General features: G+C 35.9%; 2 protein-coding genes across 5 annotated transcripts in view; both read left to right on the top strand.

Moving 5' to 3' along the window:
- mical3a (microtubule associated monooxygenase, calponin and LIM domain containing 3a) overlaps window positions 1-7751 on the top strand; it is an 85807-nt gene extending 78056 nt beyond the window's left edge. For all 4 annotated transcript variants that reach the window (XM_077193611.1, XM_077193610.1, XM_077193608.1 and 1 more), the window contains 3 exons: window positions 3077-3176; window positions 4380-4453; window positions 5907-7751. In XM_077193611.1, the coding sequence (XP_077049726.1) occupies window positions 3077-3176; window positions 4380-4453; window positions 5907-6091 (359 nt within the window). In that variant the 3' untranslated portion in view covers window positions 6092-7751. The remainder of the gene's footprint in view (window positions 1-3076; window positions 3177-4379; window positions 4454-5906) is intronic.
- A 691-nt stretch (window positions 7752-8442) lies between these two features.
- On the top strand, window positions 8443-19934 carry ttc38 (tetratricopeptide repeat domain 38). Its single transcript, XM_077193632.1, has 14 exons — window positions 8443-8831; window positions 9379-9456; window positions 9553-9634; window positions 10458-10629; window positions 11163-11336; window positions 11976-12051; window positions 12923-13042; window positions 13145-13204; window positions 13302-13340; window positions 14626-14707; window positions 16565-16730; window positions 18402-18561; window positions 18643-18716; window positions 19508-19934. The coding sequence occupies exons 1-14, from the start codon at window positions 8802-8804 to the stop codon at window positions 19593-19595; spliced, it is 1401 nt and encodes a 466-aa protein (XP_077049747.1). The 5' UTR covers window positions 8443-8801; the 3' UTR covers window positions 19596-19934.
- The last annotated feature ends 23 nt before the right edge of the window (window positions 19935-19957 follow it).

Genomic DNA, 19957 nt, shown 5'->3' with positions numbered 1-19957 from the left:
AAAGGTTTGCCTTGCAGGGTACCCCACTGGACATTAAAAAGTCTTAAAGGTCTCAAATTAGAATCTTCTAATTTTAAGGCTATTAAAAAGTCTTAAATATTTGTATTTTTTCTGCTAGGCATTAAAATTGAAGGCGATCCGATTGAAAAATATATGCTTTTAGGCTGTGTAGCACCAAGTTTTTGGTAGTAGCCTACCCAGTGTTACAGTACACTCGTCTTTTGTTATGTAGTACGTCACAGTGTGTGCTTTACCAGAGATGAGTCAGGGAGTCACTTGGGAGAAGTGAGCAGGCTAATATATATTTTTTAATAGAATGTATTTTTAGAATACTTTTTACTATTTACAACATTGCTTGTTCGCTGCCTTAAAGAGGCATCCGCTCTGTGATGTAAACAAGCCCAACATGGAGAAGCACTAAATGAAAATGTATATTCACTCTCTTACAGTAGATGGAGCTTAAGGAACGGCAGAAATGCAGCCATAACCCCGTAAATAAAGCATTCAGTCATTTGACATGTCATTTTAACAGTCACATTGAATCCGATTATGCATGTTAGATTTGAACTTTTACTAAGCACTGTTAGATATTTTAAGATGTTACATGTCATGTGTTAACTAGTTTTTATATTTTTAGTATGGGTTACTGAGTTGAGTACTGTTTAAATAATACAATGCATTTTGAGAATGGGTAAGTTTGTTCTGTATGTGCGTACAGTATTCATTTTCATTTGTTAAGGTCTTTTTTAAATGTGCATTAGCCCTGCCTTGGTAGTTTTGCATCAAAATGAATTAAATGCAATTAGAATTTATGTTTCTTCTTTTTCGTATAGCGTGATAGAGGCCACTATGTTGAGGTTTTTGGCTAAATAATGTTGGTTTTTGGCTACGTTAGGCTAGTAATTCATTAATGCAAAAAAAAAACTATCAGCAAATGCTTTAATAAAAATGTTTAATTTTTTAGTGTTGATTTTATTGCTGGTTAACATACTAGCAATAATGTAATAGTATTAGTAATAATAATACATATATTTTATATTTAATTTATACTATGTACTTTTATGATGTACATGTATGATTTAGATGACTCAATGAGTTTGCGATTCATTTTTCTCAATAAATATTGTTTCAACTTGGAATGGAAATATTACAATATAGAATTGCAATGGTTTCGAATGAGATTTCATCTTTCATGTTGACTTTAAATGCAGTAGCACAAAATACAAATGTCCGGCAAAATTGTGGTGTGTCTATCGGTTTGTAATCTGGTGTGTGTAACTATGCCTGTGTATAACAGTGCCCTTTTGGCACGACGTTAGCGTGGTTGTTCTACGACTGTTCTAATTGTGGTTCTTCTTTCTCTGTTCCTCTTGGGAAAGCATGGGGCTGAGTGTGTGAGGGAGGCCACTCACAGTGCGTCCCACTGGATAAGTTTAGCCTCCCTGTCCTCTGTTGTCCTTGTCTCTCACCGTTTTTGTGTCTGAGGACCTCTACTTTGCCTCTGTGTGTTTAAAACAGCCAAGGCCAGCCACCACGAGCACAGCCATTCGATTTATGTGTGTACTGTCTTTTTTCCTTATATGTTGCTAGAGCTGCCTCTCCGTCAGCTAAGTACGTCATGCTGCATCCAGGTTTACCATGCGATGGCTCATCTCAGTGCTTGGCTTCACTTGTTTGTTTGTGTGTGTAGGGATGGGAGACAGGGTATTCATAGACATCTGGGACTACTAGCATGGGCTGACATGCACAGTTGTTCCCATATACAGTCGGTGACAGTATTCTGCATTGATCATGGACTTCAGCGCATACCATGAGGCTTTTCTATTACCTCATGCAGTCTCACGTCTAACTGCAGTGCATGTAAAGAATGAGTCATGAGCCTGACCCAGAGCACTTTTTAAAGGAATGTTCCAGGTTCAATACAAGCTTAATCGGCAGCCTTTTGCTGCATAGTGCCGATTACCACAGAAAATGATTTTTTTGTTTTACATAACATGCAAAAATTGTGGTAGGTCACTTACAATGGAAGTAAATGTTCTTTACGGTCACTTTCGATAAATTGAATGAGTTCTTTACGGTCTTGAGTTCTTTAAAGTCTTAGTATCTCTAAACTTTTCTAGTGTATTGTGCTATATATATATATATATATATATATATATATATATATATATATATGAAGAGTTCAGATGCAAAAGCCTCTAAGTGCCATTTGAAATTTTCTTCTAGAATTATATATTTTTTATCAAGCTTGTATATTTAAGTTCAGTAATTTCACTTAAATGACAATTAATAGGTAATCTTCATTGCCATTTAAGTGAAATTACTGAACTTAAATATACAATCTTGATAAAATTATCATTCTAGAAGAAAATTTCAAATCGCACTTAGAGGCTTTTGCATTTGAACTCTTCATATATATATATATATATATATATATATATATATATATATATATATATATATATATATATATATATATATATATATATATAATATATAAAATTGTATATATACAAATATAACTCTTCATATATATATATATATATATATATATATATATATAGCATAGCATAATTATTTAACAAAGATGCAGGCCTTCTTTTACTGTCAGATAATGTGAAATTTAAAAGAAGAGTAAATTTTTTATTGTTGTAATTTGCCACCAACTTTTTTTTCCAAACTTTTATTAAAACTGGAATATTTTGACATATACCTTTGACATCGCCTTGCATTATTACTTTAAAAAGATAGTCCTGAAAACAAAAAAAGAGGTTTTAAAGTATGAAACAATATCCACTGCCTTGAAAAAGACCAAATGCCTCAGAAGTCCAGTCTGATCAGCATTAATCATGAAATGCTGTCCAATCAGAAGTCGCACCTCCACGCCATACTCTGTGAACCCCGGCAGCCTCGACCTCATCATGGTCTTCCACATTCCCACCCTACTCTTGCCCTGACAAAGACATCCTGGCTTGGCTGTCATCGCATTTGCTGTGTGGGTGTCTGTGTCAGGTCTGTGTGTCAGTGGGTGGTTAACTGCCAGGTTCCTCATGCTTCTCCAATGTGCCTCCTGCAGGAATGGGTAAAAAGGACGATCCAAAGCTGATGCAGGAATGGTTTAAACTGGTCCAGGAGAAGAATGCCTTGGTGCGCTATGAATCGGAGCTGATGATATTGTGAGTAGACACTCAGATTAAGCTTCAGTCCTGTTGCCTGTGCTTCATGCAAATCTCCGTATATGTCAACCATATAAAACACTTTAAATGTATAAAATATGTCAGAGCTTATGCTTTTTATCAATAACAAAATATATATAAAAATAAAAACTTGCATGTTAATGTATGGAAATTTTTATTATTTTCAAATGTAAAATGAGCATACTCAAGTGTATTGTCTAGAGTCTGGATGTTTTTATTTATTGTACAAAAGGAACAAACGTATGATCTCTAACAGGCAAATATGCTGTAGGCAACGACACGGTTCTGAACATTTTTGCCAAATTCATTTATTCGATTCTGTTTTGTTCCATTTACATTTGTGTGAATAGTACAAGGTGCAATTACATAGTGACTGTGCCTCGGATGCAATCAACTGTGCATCTGTGTTTGAGCACCAAATGGCCCATACATTCAGGCAAAAGAACAGTTTCATCAACAAACCCCAAATTACAAAGGGACAGTTTCATCAAGAAAAAAAAAAAGTTGGTTGGTTTTCCATGAGAAGAGTCTTAATAGTTTTGCATTTTTAGGCTGTATCACAGTTGTCATCGGTCAGTATTGTATATGTAATTGTGCATGCAATTTCTACATTTACATTTTCTAAACTAAAGTTAAACTTTAATACACTAATAATTTAATAACTCTGTTAAATGTCTTTTTTTGTGCAAATCTCAGAATGAATATCCATTTTTTTTATACACTATGATTTGTGATGCCTGATTTCATTTGTAGCATTGAAATCGTTTGATGAAAATTGATATATTACTTTTAATTTATTTAGACAAAATAGCATAGCATTTTAGAATTGGCAATTTAGCAACCATAATATGAATATAATTACCGGCCAGTATTTTAATAACAGTCTAAGAAGTTTAACACTAGAAACAACTCATCGTCCAGATAAAAGAAGATTTTAACTTTCGCATGTTCTTCTCAAAGTACTCTGCTTAAAGGCGCATCTGCTCATCTAAAACCTTGTGTTTGAGTGGATATTATGGTGCTTTAATGACAGATGGTTTCTTGATGTCAATGTGGGGCATCAAAGAATCCAAAATCTTGGAACATCAAAGATTTTTCAAAGTACCTTATAAAAACTCTATACCTTAACAGTCGTTTGCCCTCTTCTCCCATTAAATTCTACTCCATCCTTTCTCTCTGCAGTGCTCGTGAGCTGGAGTTGGAGGACAGACAGAGTCGACTGCAACAGGAACTACGAGAACGCATGGCAGTAGATGGTACTTTTTTCTCCAAATGATATGCATTACACAGCCCTGATTTGCAATCAAGGCCTAATATTAACTCATTTGATGATGCGGAGTTAAAAATATCAATTAAAATGTTCCATTTTTATATATATATATATATATATATATATATATATATATATAACGTCGTCGCTCCTCCTTCATGATTCCGCTCCTCCTCCTGTGTGCTTCACAGGTGTTGCTCATTAGCAAACGCACCACCGGCCTCGCGCCGTTTTCTCACGTCCCTCGGCCGTCCTGTTCGCCACATATGCCATTTCACAAAATCTTTCATTTTAAGTTTTGGTTGTAGTAAAACACCCACAGATGTAGCATCTGATAATGTTTGCACTTTCTTCTGTCACTGGCCATAATTAGGATTAGGCATACTATGTTATATATGTGAAAATCAGCTGAGTATTGAACAAATAGTTGTAAACTGGCTTAGAGGAAGATAGGAATCATGTCTTTGTGGCAGTTTTTCTGGTGATTATGAAATGATACAAGACTTGTTCACCTTAAAGTCCCGATATACTCATGTCGAAGTTCTTTTTCGTTCCTCGTTTGGGGGTAAAATGAAGTTTGAAATACGTGAGCAGCGATATACTGTTATCGAACATCTGAGAGCGACGGTTAGATGAATATGTAAATATGTGCTGCGTGCTTTCCTCTCGATAACAAAATAAACAAAAATATGCACAAAAAATATGCATTTTTTAAATAAAGCATAAGAAAAGCATCTGATCATATCAATGTGGATGTTTGCACGAGCTCTGCAATTCAGCACTCTAATAAAGTCACGTCACGTTTATATAAATATATATATATATATATATATATATATATATATATATATATATATATATACACATATAATCACTTTATACAATAGATTGCTTAAAATCAAACAGCTTTAACTGTATTGAACAACTTAATTTTCTACTATAAAGCAGCTCCTCCAGTGTGTTAATGTTTTCACTCACAGACGTCTGATCGCAACAGACTCTTGAGGAGAAATTAACTGGAAAAGATTTCCATGTGAAAGAAGGCGGAGCCTCCGCGCACACCTACCTATTTCGTAATCATAGAACATAGGTGTTTACCAGCCGAAACAAACTTTTCTGAAAAGTTTGCTTTGGCAAGCTGTTTCGAACTCCAAAGAGGTTAGTTTTGGCCTGATTGTGTCCGAAATTACATCCCATCAGTTCGTTCTTCAATTTCACTTGTATATCACTAAGTATATCTGGGCCTTTACAAATGGTTGTTGAAAATAGCAATGCTATGTGCACATATTTTGAAAAAATGTGTGACGTACTAGAGCAAAACAGGCTACTTTTGGAATCGGCACACCAAAGTTAGTAACGTGTTGGATTTCATTCAGCAAATTTGATGCAGGGTGGTGTTATCTTTAAATGAACTTAAATCAGTGTTTCACCCTCTACAGACCATCTGAAGACCGAGGAAGAGCTGGCGGAGGAGAAGCAGATTCTGAATGAGATGTTAGAGGTCGTCGAGCAAAGAGATTCTCTGGTGGCCCTGTTAGAGGAGCAGAGACTCAGGGAGAAAGAGGAGGATAAAGATCTGGAGTCTGTAATGCTCTCCAAGGGATTCAGCCTCAACTGGGCTTAGCGTAACAACGATGACATGGTTCTGACCGCCAGCGTTTCCCAGTTCCACCGCAGGGAATGTAAAAAATTGCAGAAAGATTCGGTCTGTCTCCCACTTCTTTTTTTTTTTTTTGGGCATGTCAACACAACGTTTACAAATCCACTCACGAGCACGATGATGATGTTTACGAGTTCTCCTGGCACGACTCAGGGCGTTTTTGTCCTTCGGCAGCCAAGGCATTGGTTCCATCCAAGACGTTCTCTCAGTCAGAAAGAGAGAATGGATCAAATTTGGGAATATTTTTTTTGTGGGATCTTGAAAGGTGACATATCAATCCTGCTGATGTTGAGGAAGTCTGAGACTAATGATCCTACATAAAGCCAGTCTTGATTTCCCAGAATTTCTGGTCAATCAACAGTTACGTTTTCAGCGGCGACAGGTGTTTGGACTTGATTTCCTATAATGCATTTTCTACCTTGACTACTGACTGAAAAAGTTCAGCTGTTTCTTTGCAATCGCACTCCTCTCCTGTTTAATATAACGCACTATAAGCATCAGACCTCCATTCAACAGATGAATGAAGTCTTGTGTGGTTCACAGATAAGCATGTGATGGACTTCTGTAATTGTCACAGAACACCCTCAGCGATCGGCACATGTTGTGTTTGTAGCATTGACAATTGTAAAATTTTCGAATTCGTCAGTAGCCACCTGATATTATAGATATTGGTGTACGCTGGGAGCGAAAAGTTCTTTGTTACATACTTCACTGATGTCGGTTTCCATTTGTTTTGAGTGGCGTTACAACACATATATCCTAAAAACAGTTTACAATCATTTATCATCCATGAACATCTGATACTTGTACTATAGTTTACATACAACAATGGAGTATATATTAGTATATAAACCTCCTCAATGCAGATAGTTCATAAGAACATATATACACACAATATACATTGACATACAATCAAATGCGTTATGCATTTTGTTGGTTCGTCAGTGGTTTCAGGAACAGTTAACAGTTAAGCCTTTCTGATTTTTAGTATCAAATCAGATCGAGATTGTGCCCATATTCACATTTAATTATCTGGCACCAAGGTTTGGTGGCAAGATGTGGTGTATTTTCCACTTTCTCCAGGTTGGAGCAACATGCCTTTTTTAACTTTTCATGCAACGGCTCCTCACATTCACAGAGTTTACTTATGTTTGCAGAGTGTTTTATTTATAATTGTCTTTGTAAAAAAATGTATATCACATGAAAACGTTTCAGCACTGCTGACCGACACCAGTGCTGATTAACAGCCGGAGCTCGTAGTCATGCTCGATTTGGAACAGGAAACATCGATATTGCAAATGAACATGCCTTTTTTCCCCTAAGTGTACATTTCATTTTAGTCACTGTTAAGCTGTATAGATGGGCACAGATTTTTTTTTTTTTTTTGACTTGTGAGTACAGATAACTGTGAATGAAAACACGTGGTCAACGATAGTTATTTAGACTGTAAAATGTTTGACAGATTTTATGGTATTTATTAATGTGTGAAAAATGTATTATATGTAAAGTAAATCAATCCTAATTTTTAAAAAATATGTTGGGTCTTGAAAATGCTTTATGTTGCTAATTTGCATATAGAGTGTTGAATGTATGCAGAGGCAATAAACAATGCAGTTGTTAAAAATGAAGACTCAATTTCTTTTTTCTTTTATTACAATTTTTTTTTTATTATTAGTATTTTACACTCTTTTGGAAGTTGAAATGAATTCAACTTCACTTCATATGCAGGCTTTATTCAAGAAATGTAATATTAAATGTTGCTGTTGGTCACCTTTCGAAATCGAACCCATTAAGATTGTGATGTTTGCATATTATTTCTAATTTTTTTCCTCATCTAATTACATTATGAATTGATTTATTATTTCTTGAATATATTTGCATAGTTAATAATTGTGGTATTTTTTCTTTCATCCTATTTATCCATCTTCAAAGGATTACAATGTTGGCCAGTGTTTGACTTAAAACCTTTACAAGTACTGGAATTTGCTTTAGGATCAGGAAATCCTCTATGCAAATCTTTTAAAATGCATTAAGCAATTATCTTCAGATTTTAAAATGCACAACAAGAAATACATATAAAAGGGAAACTGTAGTAAATCTTGACATTTGGAAACAGGGAACATGCATATGTTCTTTAGCTTTATGCAACACAACAACCCACTCCTGATGTTTGCACTGCCGCCGCTATGTAAACAATTTACTTTTACTTTTCAGACAGACGCAATGGTGGTGGGAAATACTCATTTCTGTGAATCGGTTCCTTTGAACAGTTCATTTTAATAAGCTAGTTCAAAAAAAGTATTCACTGAATTCTTGTACGTCATCACGTAATTCCTGACATCATGGCATGGCGTCCCTAAATGTTCTAGTTAGTAAAACCTTATAGATCATGTAACGGGTTTTGTTGTTGAATATGTCCCAGTTCAGTTTGTCGTTGTTAAATGCGATTTAGAACATAGAACAAAATATTGATAACATTGCGATTCGGCCGTGTTAGAAAAGGGGCTCTTGATTCAAGAAACCAGTAAACTGTTTAATTAAGTTACGCAAGAAACGATTTGTGAACACAATAATTCAAACTGGTTTTGTGAACCGGTTCAACCGATACATCATGAGATCCGACTCCAAAGGTCCCTGAATCGTCATCACTTGTTAGAAACTACCTCCTGTGAGAATGAACGCCGTTAGTTTCAGAGATTGCAAGGTAAGTTAGAAAATTGTTTTCAATATAGTGCATACGAGTTTCTCGAGTTATTTTGAGTAGGTAACTTGTTGGGGGGTTCTCGAGATAAAAACGCAATGGCGAAATGTAAATCTATATTGAGAAATGTCTCTATAATAGTGTTTACCTTTTGACCTACGGATTAGGTTTAGTTTGTTTTATTTTGCTTCATTAAAGAACTCAACAGTAGAACGAAATGTTATATCACCTGCAGTGCACGTTACAGACTAGGTCAAAACTTTGTAAACAATACTCAAACAACACAATGTAGGCTAGGCCTAACAGTAATAGAAAAACCAAACAACAGCACGCTTTAAGAACTGCATTGACAGTGAAAGTATGCTTCAGTTTGCGCTTTGCAAGCAGTTTCTTATTTCATAACAGATTCACCTTGTTTACAATAGTACAATCGTGTTCTGCACAGCATATTCCATTAGATATTTGGTGGCACAAAACTAATTTAAGCAATCTTACTTGGCCATCAAATCTCAGTTACACTCCTCCTTATTCTCTGCTGTGCATGTGTTAGGCATGGAAATCAGAGGGTCTGATGCTGTCCACTAGCAGCAATGAAGCCTGCAAACTATATGATGCTATACTGTCTCAGGTACATACATAAATATACACTGATTTTGATAACTAGGCTGTTTTTTTCTTCTTCTGCATATAACTAACCTAAAGGTTTACTGTCTCTATTAATCAGTATGTGAAATGGCGTAATGATGAGACACTGGGAGGAGTAGAAGGCTGTATTACAGCTGTCAAAGCTGCAGACCCGGACTTTGGTACGTGATTGCAACACTGAGCATTGCAGTATGTCTTGGTAAACACGTCAATGTAAAAAAGGTTGTTTTAATTGTCTTCTGGAATACTTGGTTCTTTATTGGTAAATTGTATTCTGCTGTCACTTTTTTTTTAATATCACTCCATAGTGTCTGTCTACAATGGAAGCTTGTTTCCGCCACCAAAAATAAAATAAAATAAAGATAATTGCAACTTTTTATCTCACAATCTTGACTTTCCCCTTACAGTTGTGAGTTTATATCTCACAAGTCTGTCTTTATATCTAACAATTCCGATTTTATATCTCGCAAATCTGGGTTTATATCTAAACTTGGAATTGCAAGAAAAGAAGTCAGAGTTCTGAGATATAAACTCGCAGTTGTGAGCAAAGAAAATAAAGAATTGTGAGTTTTGCGAGAAATAAAATGAGATTTATTTTTCTCAGAATTGCGAGATATAAACTCGAAATTGTGAGTTATAAAGTCCAAATTGTGAGATATAAACACTTAATTCTGAGGGAAAAAGTAAGAATTACAAGTAATAAACTTGGAAATGTGAGAAAAAAAGTCAGAATTGCACTTTGTCTTCGCAGTTCTGACTTTTTTTTCTCAAAATTGTGAGATAAACTAGTTGAATAGTAGGATGTCTTCTCACATTATATAATTTGATCTCAAAATCAAAAATGTCTATTTATTTATTTGGTTAGTAACTGTGTAATAAGTGTGATAATGTACAATCAGCTGGTCATTATCGCAAGATAAACCCCTTAAGGTTTATACAATCCATCCATGCCAAGTCCTTATTAGTGTGTCCACTGTGCTGCAGTTATGGGTCATGTGATCTCTACTGGGCTGGAGTTGGTAGGCACAGGAAGTTCAGTCCTGCGGGATGAGAGATTGGCCAGCGCTGTGAGGAAGACTGTGGAGCTGGCGAACTGTCAGGAGCTTACGTCCAGAGAGAGAAACCACGTGAAAGCCATGGAGCTCTTCTCTAAAGGGTGAGTTCACATGAAACGGACTAAGAGCTGCATGAGAAGATTCATCCGATGACATTACAAATGTTGCACATGTGCCCACTCTAAAAAGTGTTTTTTTGTTTGTTTGTTTTTTTGGTTAATTTTAAGCAATGTTGCCTTTGGCCAACAAGCAGTTATGAATTTGTTATTTTAAGATTCATGTTCCCCTACTGTATCCTTGGGCTGTAAAGAGTGTGACTGTCATATGAAACTAAGTTTTAGCTTGAATAAAGCAGCCTTTTTACAGAGGTTTCCCAATCATTTATGTTCTCAGCTCTAATGCAAATTGGCTAGTCAAACCACTAGAATTCTGTGAAAAGATCACTTTTAAAAGAGGGTTCAGAGTTGACGTACATTTTAGCTGGTAAAACAAAAAAAAAGTAAAACTACTCAAGCTAAATACTATAATAGTAGATAAATAATACTAATTTTTTATTCTAACTGCTGTACTATGTAAATGTAAAATTATAATTTATTTTTTTAATGAATGAAGTACATTGCATGGTGTGTTTCAGAGCCCTGCACAAGGCCTGTGAGGTTTGGGAGGGTATTCTGGCTGATCATCCCACAGACGTGTTGGCACTGAAGTTTGCCCATGATGGATTCTTCTACCTGGGTGAACAGATTCAGATGAGGGACTCGGTGGCCCGAGTGCTGCCCCATTGGAAACCGCATATGCCATTGTACAGGCAGGTGCTCGTGCTCCTCCGATGCCAATCTGAATGCTGGCTTAATTTTAAAGAATTAAAATCTAATTTTTACTTAAAATAATTATTAAAGAAACAAAAGAATTTCAGTAAAAAAAAGATTTTATTTTATTTTTCATTTTACCAGGTTCAGTTTTTCATATCTAAGATATCTTTCAAAACCCAACTTGGTCCACATGACACAAAATATTTTAGAAGTGTCCTGCAATTCAATGAATCAAATTAAAGGGAAGGTTCACCCAAAATAGTACAATTCTGTCATCATTTACTCACCCTCAGGTTTTTCCAGACTTGTATGAATGGTATTCTTCTTCTGAACCCAAAAGAAGATATTTTGAAAAATATGGGTAAAAAAAAACAGCTGTGGGACCCCATTGACTTCCATAGTATGGAGAAAAAAAAATATTATGGAAGTCAGTGGTGGTGCCCAACAACTGTTTGGTTACACATATTCATCAAAATATCTTCTTTTGGGTTCAGTTGAATAAAGACACTCATACAGGCTTGGGAAAACTTGAGGGTGAGTAAATGATGACAGATTTTTAATTTTTTGGTGAACTATCCCTTTAAATGTTTAACTAATGTATTCTAAGTAATGTTTTCATTGGATGTGTTTTCCAGTTATCTTAAAGGGATGTATTCGTTTGGGCTTCTTGAGACTCATTTCTATGACGAAGCTGAAAAAATGGCAAAAGAGGTAGTAGTTTTTTTAATTGCATATTTAATTAATGTAATTCATTAGTGTTGCTCACTACTTTCCAATGTTATAGTACTATAATGTAAAAAAATATTAATTAGTCAATTAAGCAGGCATTATTAATTATAATTTTAATATTTATGTGATAAACCTGTTTTGTAATGCAGCAGACACAGTAAATGTGTTGTGCGTGTCTTGCAAAACTGGTGAAAATGAACAGAATAATATCAGATGTCATAAATCAAATAACCTCCACATGTCCAGTGTACTTTTATTATTTTTATTATTTTATCCCCACACAGAAAATTATTTATTTTATTAATAACTTAATATTTTTTTTTTTTTTTAAATTGAACTATATTTATGCTATATGAAATGCTGTTTTTTTCATAATTTGTGACCCTGGATCACAAAACCAGTCATAAGTAGCACGGGTATATTTGTGGGAATAGCCAACAATACATTGTATGGGTCAAAATTATCAATTTTTCTTTTATGCCAAAAAACATTATGATATTAAGGAAAGATCATGTTCCATGAAGATATTTTGTACATTTCCTACCGTAAATGTATAAAACATTTATTTTTGTGAGTGAATGCAGCACAATCGCGAACATAAATGGACAACTTAAAGGCGATTTTCTCAATGTTTTGATTTTTTTGCACCCTCAGATTCCAGATTTTCAAATAGTTGTATCTCGGCCAAATATTGTCCTATCCTAACAAACCATACATCAATGGATAGCTTATTTATTCAGCTTTCCTGTGATGTATAAATCTCAATTTCCCATAAGACTGGTTTTTGTCATCCAGGGTCACATTTCTTATTAACAGAAAGCGCCACCATTATTATAATGCATTATTCCTGCAGGGCCTGGCTTTGACTCCTCAGGACGGTTGGAGTGTCCATGCTGTGGCTCATGTCCATGAGATGAAGGCAGAGGTGGACAAGGGGCTAATGTTCATGACCTCTACAGAGAAAGACTGGATAGTCAGTTTCAGAAAGATTGCATAAAACATGTGCATCACATTGTGTATGATAAAAACAAAACAAATAAATCTGGTTATATGATGTCTTATTTCTCCCTTAAAGGTATCCGACATGTTGGCGTGCCATAATTACTGGCACTGTGCTCTATATCACATCGAGAAGGTAAGAAAAAGAGAGGCGACATAGTTACATCCACTACAAAAAGAAGTTCCTTTTCTCCGTGTGTCTTTCATGGATATTTTTTTTCTTTCTTCCACAGGGGAATTATGAAGCAGCTTTGAATATTTTCGATGAGCAGGTCAGTTCACTACTGTGCTTATGACACTCTTTTACGATGCATTCAAGAAGTGGCATGGTACTACTGTGGTTTACATTGTAAAACCATGTATCATGTTTTTCTTTAAAGTGCTTTGGAGTACCATGTGAATATCATGGTGCGTGAATATGGTAAAATATTCATTATATATCCAAGATATTTCCGTCTGATACCAACTGTGGTATTGCCACAGTACTTAAATCATGTAGACATGTGGTGAATGTAATTAGTCACACCAGGGGAAAAGTGTAAATCCTGTCTTGTGTTCCATCTGGAATGTAACAGATTTAAGATGGTGAAAGTTGAATCGATTTAGACAGGAGCATATGGGTGTCAAGCCAAGTTGTTTCCAGGGCAAAATCTTTAGACTACACTCTCTTGAATATACAGTATATAAATCATTAATTCATTTACTGCAGGTACACACTGTCAACAGACCATCAGTATATAGAAATTATAATTTTGAAAGCTATCAAACTAAAATTAGAGTTAATGCATTCATTTAATAACCGATCATTCTTTATATAGTAAAGTCTTTATCTTGAATAGAAGGGTTGAAGTGACAATAGAATATTTTTACATTCACCTCAGCGGGTGCCTTTAGTCTCCACGAAGGCACAGCGAAGAGACTAGAATGATTTATATTTAGAAAGTTGTTAAAAATGTAAATAACAATATGATAACTTTCAAAGCCATTAACAAAGATTACATAACTTAAAAGCTCAGTTATATAAAGAGCAGTAGTTAATGTAGAGTATATAATGAATCTACATGGTTAGAGGTTTGTGGATACCAGAACAAAATGTAATGTTAATATGGAGTTGGGTCTCCCCTTTGCTTTTATATCATCTTCCACAGTTCTGGGAAGGGAGAAATGCATAGCATGACCCCTTTACATTTATCCCAGTGGTGTTCAGGTCTGGTCTTTGTGTATGTCATTCAAGCAAAACATTTCGTTTTGGACCTCTCTTTGTGCCAACCATGCTAAAACAGAACAAATATACCTAATTGTACTTAAAATGTTGATGATTGCATAGCCATATGCTTGATTGTATGCACCTGTCAGTAATAGACGTAGCTGAAATTGTCAAACCGCTTGATTAGAGATGAGCATACATATGGTGTAAATGATTAATTTCATGGTTTGTCATTATACATTAAACAACTTATTATATAATGTAACATTGACAATGAAAGTTATGATGAATTGTTACCTAGATGTGAAATAGAAATGACTGATCATGGGACATTTAAAACCTTTCTCCAGGTGTCTCCGCGCTGTGTGAAGTCTGGAGCTATGCTGGACACCGTTGATGCTTGTTCATTGCTCTACAGGCTAGAGCTGGAGGGTGAGATATCATCAAGTCTTAAAATACAGATTAAAAACAATAAAACCTCACCATCTCTGAGCAGGAGTAGACAAATGTTTCTGTTGAGTCCATTTCTGTTTTTCATCTAAACAGCTTGTGCCGGCTGAACACATGTGCTTTTAACAGTTTAATCAAGGCAGGTTTTGTCTGAAATCTGCACAGGAATATAACGTGAATTTACTGTGTTGAAAAGCCCTGATGTGGTGTGAAGATCATGTGTTTGGCATCATGTGGTCATGTGAAGACTGGTGTTAGGCAAGTTACTGAACCTTGGAAATAAGTGTATTTTTGGGTAAAGAACTTGACCGGTGAACACGGCTGATGGCTGGGGGATGGCTAAAAATGGAGATATAATAATCTATGTCTAATTCATATTATGAATACATGATTTAGATTATATGCTTTAAAAAAGTAGAAAAAAAACTATTACCCTTTTAAGAAAATAATAGTGATATATTCTCTGAAAACTGAAAAAGTTGTATAGTATTACACAATTTTGCGTTTTAAGATTATAGGAAAACAAGACGAATACTGATTAAGAAAATGATTTTTGCAGCAAAGGGCCTTGGAAAGGCTTGATGAAACCTGTTTCTCTTCATGTTTCCTTTTGGAACGTAGAAACAGGAGATGTTTACGGTACATTGCAATTTATGAAGTTCAGTTTTACCCTCTGGGACTCGAGGACTTGTGACATTCCACAGAGAAGATAAATGGAAGTTATAAAGAAGTTCAACCTTTGTTTGTCCAACCTTTGGTTTAAGAAATTACTAAGGTGACAAAAAACCTGCTCCATTTTATTTAACCTATGTATTGGCACAGTTGAAGACATCATGATCTCTTTTCAAGGATATATTTAAAGTCTTTGCTGAAACTACAGTATAGTCAGCTTTTAGAATGATTTTCACAATTTAGATGTTAAAGCAGCTTTACAGATATATTAATTTGTCACATAGCTTGCGCCAGCGAAAACCCTTTTTGGCATTATAAAACTACTGACAGGGTTTACTAAAGACATTTATTGAAAAATTAGCAATGAAAAGTCGACACAATTTTCCTTTGAGACAACATTTATGAGAGCAGAGTATTTAAATAAATTATGCAACGCAATTTACTAAGGTTTGCGGAAATCAATTAACTGGTATGTGTGCCATTATTTAATAAAAAAAAAAACATGTTCTAAAGCATTTTGCACTTGACATTGCTGTCTTTGTTCTTTAATTTTCGCATTGTCAGTAGATCATTCGCAGAATTTCCACTCCCAAATGCACATTTACGGTATTGCAGTATCATGCTAATTTGCCCTGTTAAGTAAATCAAACATGAGTAGGTAATCATGTTTATTTAGAAAAGGTATTCGAATCATTTGAGTTATTAATATAATAGCCTCTGAAAGCCATTCTAAAGCGTGCAAGCTTACAAAATTACCCTGCAAACCATGCAGCTTTCAAGTTTGTCTTCTATGAATTAATTGTATGAGCTCAAAAGTTTTTGTATTATGCTAATTCACAGGTCAGAGTTCACTTGAATTTTGGTAAGCAAACATGAACTTTTGCTCTCCGGTATACACATGCGTATGAGTGAAAGTGAATGGATTGTGAAGTCTAGCGTGACCGGGATGGCCCGGCTGGAGGGGTGCTAGCAGCGGCCAGTGAAGCGTCCCTTACTTTCTGGCCGGTGTAGCTGCCGGTAGGCATGGTTCAGAAACACAGATGAGCTGGGATAGTGGGTTGTGTAACTGGATATGTTTGATTAATGAAAAAGAGGCATGTTGTGCTGAAATGCACAAAAAGTAGTGCAACTGTGTGTTTGTGTGTATAAAATCAGTTTTCTCGGCAGGTGTGAGCGTGAAGGACCGCTACAGAGAGGTGCTGCAAGTGACCCAGCCACATACAGAGGACCACACGTTACTTTTCAATGACCTGCACTTCCTCATGGTTTCCCTGGGAAGCAAGGACAGCGCCACAACTCAGCGCCTGCTGGAGAGTCTGCAGGAACTAGCTAAGTGAGTCGCACGCATTACATAACCCACTCAAGAGATTACATTACAGCCAGGTTCTGCTCACGGGTGCGAGTTTGTGGAGGCAGAGTTGTGGACAAATGTAGCGTGTCTTCAGACTCTGTATGAGATTTCTTATAAATGTCCTTGCTCTGGGGAAGACTGGCATCTTCAACGCTGATGCGCTGGATGCATATTTATTCCGATTTGTCATTACGGGCAAAACAGTCATCCGGTAAAGGTTTTACAGAAGGAACACAAAGTATGTTGGAAGTAAATTCAAGCACTAAAATAAATTTCTTGTCAACGTGCTGTGTTTTATAAGATAGCATGATGGAGAGGAATCCTCTGGAAGCTGTTTTTTAAGCACAGCATCTGTTCAAAGAAAGCAGTGTTTTCCCAAAGAGCAGAGTGTTTTTCGTTATCCACTTGTGTTCTGTAGGCTTTAAGTAACAATTTTACACACACACAAACACACACACACACACACACACACACACACACACACACACACAAAAACTAGCCGAATCGCTTGTCTTTTTGATTCCACAGACCACCTCAAATATGTACATGTACTGCATAGATTTACACTGTGAAAAATCTAAAATATTATAAAAGTATGTGTAAAATATTATCTGGAAAATATTTGTTTTCTATTATGTTGATACTGTTCTTTTTTCTAATCGCCATTAGACTACTGTTAGATAAAACCTGAATAGAAACAACAAACAAAACACAACTATGGCTCTTGATAGCTATCTGAACAGTTTTTATAAAGCAGAATAAAACAGTATTAATATGTATATAATTTCTAAATAAATCTGTAAATTAACCTTTTACATAATAATAAGAATAATATATTTTCTTCTTTTTTGTCTTATCTTTAACCTATTTGTGGTTAAATCTCTTGCAGTCCCCCAGTTTGAAAACCCCTGGGGCTTCATTTATAAAACCTTCTTAGACCCTGACGTGGTGCAAAGCACTTTTCCTTGTCAAACACTGTTATAAATATGAACCTTGGGGTAGATTCTAGCGAACGCACACTCTAAGATCAAATCTGTGCATACGCTAAAATCCATGCCAACATTCATATTTATCAAAACAGTCCTTGGCGTGTAAAAGTTCCAAGAAGAAGAAGAACTACACGCTTTTCCTGGTGGCAGAGAGTCAGATTATTGCAGGTATTTGGAAATATAAGCCATTCTTGCCGGGCACCTTTCTGAAGCATTTGGACGTTGACTGGTGGTCTTTCATATGTTAATGACATCAATTAGACTGCTTATACAAGGAGGAGATCTGAAACCATTCAGCTGCACACAATTTCACGCTTATTTATGATTTATACATTTTTACTTCTGGAAGAGGGTGTACGTTCGTTCTCTGAATCACACGTACACACTTTGAGAAACTATTGTGAGATCAAATGTAGGACGGATTCCACACATTTTTATAAATGAGGCCCCAGACACAATGCCATTTTCTTACTTTGTATAACAATGTAACGATGTTTTGAATAATGTTTTCCATATCTAGTAAAACATATAGTGGCCAGGGGCTGGTAAACAAAACAAAAAAAACAGTCATATTTGTTGTATATGGAGTGACATACGAATTAATAAGTGATGACAGAAATGTCAACTTTAGCATTAGTCATATGTCTCTGTTTTCCTCCCACAGAGACCCAAAAGAAAACCATCAGTTCCAGATAGCTGAGCGTGTGGGGCTGCCCATGTGTCAGGCTCTGCTGGAGTATGACCAGGGAAACTACAACCAGGCCGTGGAGCTGCTTAAACCCATCAGAGACCGCTTTGTAGAGATAGGGGGCAGTGACGCACAGGTCTTTCACCGCTTCACTGCAGTGTGTATTAGATAAGCAGTGTTTCCACTATAAACAACCTCCTTATTTGTTTCTCTGCAGAGAGATGTTTTCAATCAGCTCCTTATTCATGCTGCCATGAAGTCGGGAGACAAAGAACACCAACGGTTCGCCAGGTAAACGTTGTGTTCTAACCCTCTAAGTGGAAAATGGTTTTCAAATAGCTCATTTGTTGTCTTTTGTGCTCACTTTAAAGGTGTAGGCAGTGTAGGATGCAAGCTGACAATTGCCACATTAGCATAATTTGCCCTGTTAACTTCCATTGTAAGCATGTTAAGTTTTCATTCCCCTGGCAGAATCTAGAAGAAGTGTAGCATTTAAAATCTTTAAGATTTGTTTGAATTAGTACAACCCTTTTAGATTTTCCTGAATAATACTTTTTTCTTCTCGCCGCTATCTACTAATCTGTGTTATAAACACAGATGCCTTTCCAGGCTGATAAACAACTTTTGTTAACTGAATAGAATACATCAGAAGCCATGGCCAAATACCTTTAAAAAAAAAAGCGTTCAGTGTACTGGTTGTGAACAAAGGCACACAACAGATTGAAAGTGCGCAGTTGGCGGCACATTTTCATATAATAATCAGTAAAACTCGTATACAAGGCCACAGGGTTTCCATTAAAGATTAACTGTCATCTCAATTGATGTGCTGTCCACGGATGCCAGGTATTTGTGTGTAATTCAGCTTCAAACAGAAATTTACATGTTGCATTTCATTAGTATGCAATGCTCATAAATTTAAATTCTTCCAAATTTCAAACTCCCACCTGTTCTACACAGGTTGCACATAAAATGAAGTACATGTAAATATTTTTAAAAAGTCTGATTTAGACCGCAGTGTTGTCCTGCAGGGATTTTCTTGGACTCTTTCTAAGGAAGCAGGTGCTGTTGTGTTTTGTCCCTAGATGCATGCTGACTGAGAGAGACGCAGTGCGGCCGAACTCCCTGCTCACAGACCGTCTGATCCAGAGAGCCCACTCCTTACATGTTTAAATTCAGACCCTATTCCCAAAGCGATTTACACCCTGTTCTTTGGTGGTTTAATTACAGGCTGCTTTCCGAACTCATTTAACTACAGACATCAGATCAGAGAGCCCTGTGTACAGCCCAAGAGTTTGCACTGAACAAAGTCTTCTGTTTAATGGGTTCACTCCTCCGACTATGTCTTAATGTTAGACTAGCCTCTTCCATTGCATGACATAAATTAAATGAAAATGTGCAAGAAATCACTTGCAAAGATATTTTGGATTACATATTATTCAAGCCCGATCAGTATTTTCTCTAAGCATTTAACAAATGACTGAGATTATTAAATAAAAATGAACTTACAAATATGCCTCCAGACTTTTTGAATT

This window comes from Siphateles boraxobius, unplaced genomic scaffold (assembly GCF_051911475.1).
Source record: "Siphateles boraxobius isolate OS27281-9 unplaced genomic scaffold, OSU_SipBor_1 31, whole genome shotgun sequence".
NCBI classification, from domain to species: domain Eukaryota; kingdom Metazoa; phylum Chordata; class Actinopteri; order Cypriniformes; family Leuciscidae; genus Siphateles; species Siphateles boraxobius.
The sequence above is the reverse complement of the archived record's forward strand: the minus strand, read 5'-3'. Positions and strand labels throughout refer to the sequence as shown.

What these genes read in the sequence shown, in the direction of transcription:
- ttc38 (XM_077193632.1), top strand. Translation starts at nt 8,802, where the DNA reads ATGAACGCCGTTAGTTTCAGAGATTGCAAG. An exon ending in CTACAGAGAAAGACTGGATA is followed by an intron (nt 13,043 to 13,144) that starts GTCAGTTTCAGA and finishes TCTCCCTTAAAG; the next exon opens with GTATCCGACATGTTGGCGTG. An exon ending in TGAATATTTTCGATGAGCAG is followed by an intron (nt 13,341 to 14,625) that starts GTCAGTTCACTA and finishes ACCTTTCTCCAG; the next exon opens with GTGTCTCCGCGCTGTGTGAA.